The 3,964-nt window shown below is 69.5% G+C and overlaps 2 protein-coding genes across 2 annotated transcripts in view; one reads left to right on the top strand and one right to left on the bottom strand.

Moving 5' to 3' along the window:
• Positions 1 to 116: 116 nt before the first annotated feature.
• Positions 117 to 400, bottom strand: MNEG_13400 (hypothetical protein; the record flags this gene model as incomplete). Its single annotated transcript, XM_014038129.1, has 1 exon — positions 117 to 400. A coding segment is annotated over one exon (284 nt), but the record flags the coding sequence as incomplete, so codon positions are not given.
• A 526-nt stretch (positions 401 to 926) lies between these two features.
• MNEG_13399 (hypothetical protein) overlaps positions 927 to 3,964 on the top strand; it is a gene marked incomplete at both ends in the record, with an annotated part of 4,329 nt that continues 1,291 nt past the window's right edge. Inside the window, 5 exons of the mRNA XM_014038128.1 lie at positions 927 to 1,082; positions 1,254 to 1,348; positions 1,533 to 1,669; positions 1,851 to 3,466; positions 3,675 to 3,953. Coding sequence (XP_013893582.1) covers positions 927 to 1,082; positions 1,254 to 1,348; positions 1,533 to 1,669; positions 1,851 to 3,466; positions 3,675 to 3,953 — 2,283 coding nt within the window. The remainder of the gene's footprint in view (positions 1,083 to 1,253; positions 1,349 to 1,532; positions 1,670 to 1,850; positions 3,467 to 3,674; positions 3,954 to 3,964) is intronic.

Below are 3,964 nucleotides of genomic sequence, written 5' to 3'. Positions count from 1 at the left end.
GGCGGCGGGCCCGCGGTGCTGGCGGCCGGGGTGTCAAGGGGGCGGCCTCGGGCGGCAGGCGGCGCGCGGCGCGGGCCGAGGCAGTTGCGCCGCGGCGGCGGGTTCCCTCGGCTCACTTGTTGAGCTGGCTGCACTGGCGCTCCCACCAGGCGCGCAGCGCCGGCGCGTTTGTGGCCTTGCTGTCGACCAAGAGGACCTTGTTGTACTCATCCGTGATCACGCCGATCTCGTCCAGCTGGGCGGGAACTTCGATTGGCCGCGACACGGCGTGCTGCTGCACGGTGACCGAGGCGGCGGCCACTGCTCGGACGGGGGCGCGGGGCGCGCTGGCAGCGAGCCTGGTGCAGGCGAGGTACGGGGGGACCCGGCGCCGCGCCAGCAGGGCGGCTGGGCGCATCATGACGGCGTCGGCTGCAGGGCCTCCAAGGCCAAGCTCCGACGCCTTGGAAGGTCCTCAGCTTGGCTTTCGGGCAGGCACGCGCCTGCTTAGCATGGCAGCTGCGGGTGCTACTGTCGGCACTGCGGGAAGAACTGATTTACAGATCTGCTCAAAAAGAGACGCATATCATGTGCGCGGAGGTCAATTGCCTAAAAGTGCTCTTTCAAATACCGTTAATATAAAACACGAGGCAGCCGATCGCGATCACCGCTCACTACGTTATCGTATTCCAGGGGCTTCTGCACACGGTTGTGAGACGTTTCGGCTGCGAGGTGAGATGTCTAATCAAATAGGTGCACCCGGCTGTATCCTCGCCCGCGTGTGTGCAGGCGCTCGTGCGCGCAACGCTGCGCCCCCATGCACGGTTCAGTTGTGTGCACAGCACAGCACAGTTGCGCGCAAGGCAGCAGCGACCCTGATCGGCCTCATCTCTTCGCACACCCCTGAACAGCTGTTCAACGCAATCAGTGCTGCGGCGGGGGGCAGCATGCTGTTCACAGGGGACAGCAGAGTGCGCAGGCTGGGCGCAGGCAGCAGCAGGGCCGAGGCGGAGAGCCGAGAGCGGCTGCTGGAGCGCACCCGGCGCGAGCGGGAGCAGCGCGCGCAGGAGCGGCTGCGCGCGCGTGCTGCCACGACCATTCAGGTGGGCGCATGACAACAGTGGCCCCCTTTGCCCATCCTGGATGACGGGGCGCATAGCATGGGGCCGCGCACCGCAATTCAGCATGCAGCAGGGGCATCTCTTTGCCCTCCCTTGCTCTCACCCACCGCCATGCGCGCTTTTGAACCCTCCACACCTCAAAAATGACGGCAGGCCAAATGGCGGCAGTGGCGCACGGTGCGCAGCACCGCGCAGGAGTTGCGGGAGGAGTGGGCCGCCCGTTGGGACGACGCCGCCGCGGCCGCAAGGTGCGCGGGCGCAGCGAGCTCGACTGCCGTCTCGTCGCGGATCGCTCCGGGCTTGCAATGCCGCGATCCATCCGCCGTGCCAGGCGCATGCGCGCCCCATGGCATGCCGCATGCGAGGCTCCGAGGCCGGGTCGAACCCTAGCAAACGTAGCCTCCGCATGGCGCGCCCCTGTTGCGAATGCAGCCCTCTGTTTTTGGCGGGTTTGGTCAGCGATGACCGATGCCTGGCGGCGCTGCTGCGTTTCTATGATCCACGGCGGGGCGACGACTGGGGGCGGCTCGGGGCGGCGTGCGGCGTGCTGGTTCGCAGCAACGGCGAAGGTGGGCTCGCGCCTTCCATGCGTGCCGCGTGTGATTGGGGTCAGTTGAGCGGTGATGCGTTCCCAGCTATTTGTTGGTAAAGCCCCAGCAACCTGATCGAGCCCCAGCGACCTCCTGCAGATAGGGTGCTGACAGAGAGAAACGTACGTGCATTTGTTCCCTGCGCTACTCTCGTCCACAGGTTTGGTGGCGCTCCTACAGCAGCAGCAGCAGCAGCAGCAGCAGCACCAACACGGGCATCAGGACGTCCTCCTGCGCGTGCGTCAGCTAGCCTTGTGCTGCCTCAAGTCGCTCGTCCACAACCGTGCTTCGCTGCAGCGGCTGCTACAGAGCCCGCGCGGCGGCTGCACGGGCTGCAGCGCGGCAGAGGCGGCGGCGGCGGCGATGGCGGAGTGCGCGCTGCTGCTGCTCACCCCGGAGTTATGGCAGCGCGCCTGCGGCGGCTCAGCATGGGGCGCCGCCCAGTTCGCGGGCACTCTGGAATTCTTGGCCAGGCGCGGCCCGCTCCTCTCGCTGGTTGCTGAGCTGGTGGCAAGCCTGCCGCCGCGCGCCGCCGCGGGCGGCGCGCCCGCTCTTGGCGAGGCCATCGCGACGCAGGCAGCCGTGCGCTGCATGGCGCTCCAGCCGCAGCCGCAGCGGCTGGGGCTCGTGGCGCTTGTGTGCGTCCCCGGCCTGTGGCAGCGCTGCCCCTCGCTCGCGCCGGCAGGATCGCAGCTGGCGCTGCGGGCGCTGTCGGAATTCGGCCCGCTGCCGGGCGCAGCGCAGGTTGCCGAGCTGCTGCCGAGCGGTGGCCGGGACGGCAGGGGCAAGGGCGCGGCGGCCGCGGCGCTCCTGGCAAATCTGGTGGCATTGGGACAGCGGCTTGTGCCCCAGCAATCGCAACAGCAGCAGCAGCAGCAGCAGGCTTTGTTACAGGCCCCACCAGCGGCGCAAGTTGTGGCTGTGCTGGTGGCGCTCCTGGCCCTCGTGCCTGAGCGAGCTTTGCCGCGCCACCTGCAGTGGGAGCAGCAGCAGCAGCAGCAGCAGCAGCAGCAGCAGCAGCAGCAGCAGCAGCAGCAGCAACATGTGTTGGAAGCAGCACCCGACGCGGAAGAGCCGCACGCCGAGAGGTGGCTTCCAGCAGCCGCGGCGGCGGCGGACGGCGGGCGGTTGGTTTGGCCGACGGGTGGCGTGCAGCCCATGGACCCCTTGGTCTCGCGGCAGCTGGCGGATCTGGGTGGAGACAGCGGGCTCGCCCTCCTGGGGCGGCTGGTCGCAGCCAGCCTCCCGGCCGCGTCGGCCGCCGAGGCTGCTGCGGCGCCGCCGCCTGCGCCGCCGCACGCGTGGCGCGTGTGCCAGCTGATGTGGCTCGTGCTGAGCCTCCTGCCGCAGGTCGCGCGGCTGCGAGCTCTGCTGAGGCTGAGCGTCTCGACGCAGCTGCCCGCCCGTGTATGGTTCAACCTGCTGCGGCCGCTGCAGCGCAGCGGCGGCGGCCCGGCGCGCGCGGCGATGGGCCCCCAGGCACCTGCAGGGCCCTCCTTCGGCAGCAGCTCTGGCATCGGTGTCGGCGGGAGCGCTCCCGTGTTGACTGCGTTTGACCGGGAAGTGGCGGCGGACGGCGGCGCGGCTGCGGGGCCCTCTGCGTGGGGCGACCCTGGGTGGCAGCTGCCCCTGGTGGTCCTGAGCCAGTCGCTCGGCAGCTTCATGGCAACTGCTGACGCGTCGGACATGCAGACAGCCCTGGCGCTGTCAGAGGTGTACGACGCGGCGGCGCCGGCGCAGGGCCTGCTGCCTTTGCTCAGGGAGGCGCTGTGGCAGGTGAGGGGGCGGGCGTGCTGTGGCAGGCGAAGGGGCGGGAAGGGCGTTGAGGATTGTGCGTGCGGGAAGGTCGCTGCAGTGTCCTCTGTGTGGGCACAAACGACACTCGATGCGAGGCAACGCATTGCACAGTCTTGCGATAGGTCTCAATCCATCGTCTCCACACAAAAGTCATCAAGAGCCTGTCAAAATCAACCAACCCCCGCAGTCGATCGTGGCAGAGGGCGACCAGCCCGCGCCCACGCCCGCCGCGGCTGCGCTCCGCCGCGCGTTTGCATCCTCTGGCGGCGCCCTCCTGGGCCAGCTGGCGGAGCGCAACCACCGGCTGGAGTTCTGCCCCGCCTCCGCCTTTGTCGCAGAGGGCTTCTCGGCCGAGCGCTTCCACTCTGAGGCCGCGGCCGTGCAGCTGACGCTGGGCGCGATGCAGGGCGACAGGCAGCGCCTGGCCAACCTGCTGCGCAGCGCGCCGGGGCTCGTGCCGTTCCTGGTGCGGCGGGG

This window comes from Monoraphidium neglectum (genome assembly GCF_000611645.1).
Source record: "Monoraphidium neglectum strain SAG 48.87 unplaced genomic scaffold scaffold03802, whole genome shotgun sequence".
Lineage (NCBI taxonomy): Eukaryota > Viridiplantae > Chlorophyta > Chlorophyceae > Sphaeropleales > Selenastraceae > Monoraphidium > Monoraphidium neglectum.
Note: the sequence above shows the minus strand (reverse complement) of the source record. Positions and strands in the feature narration are given on the sequence as shown.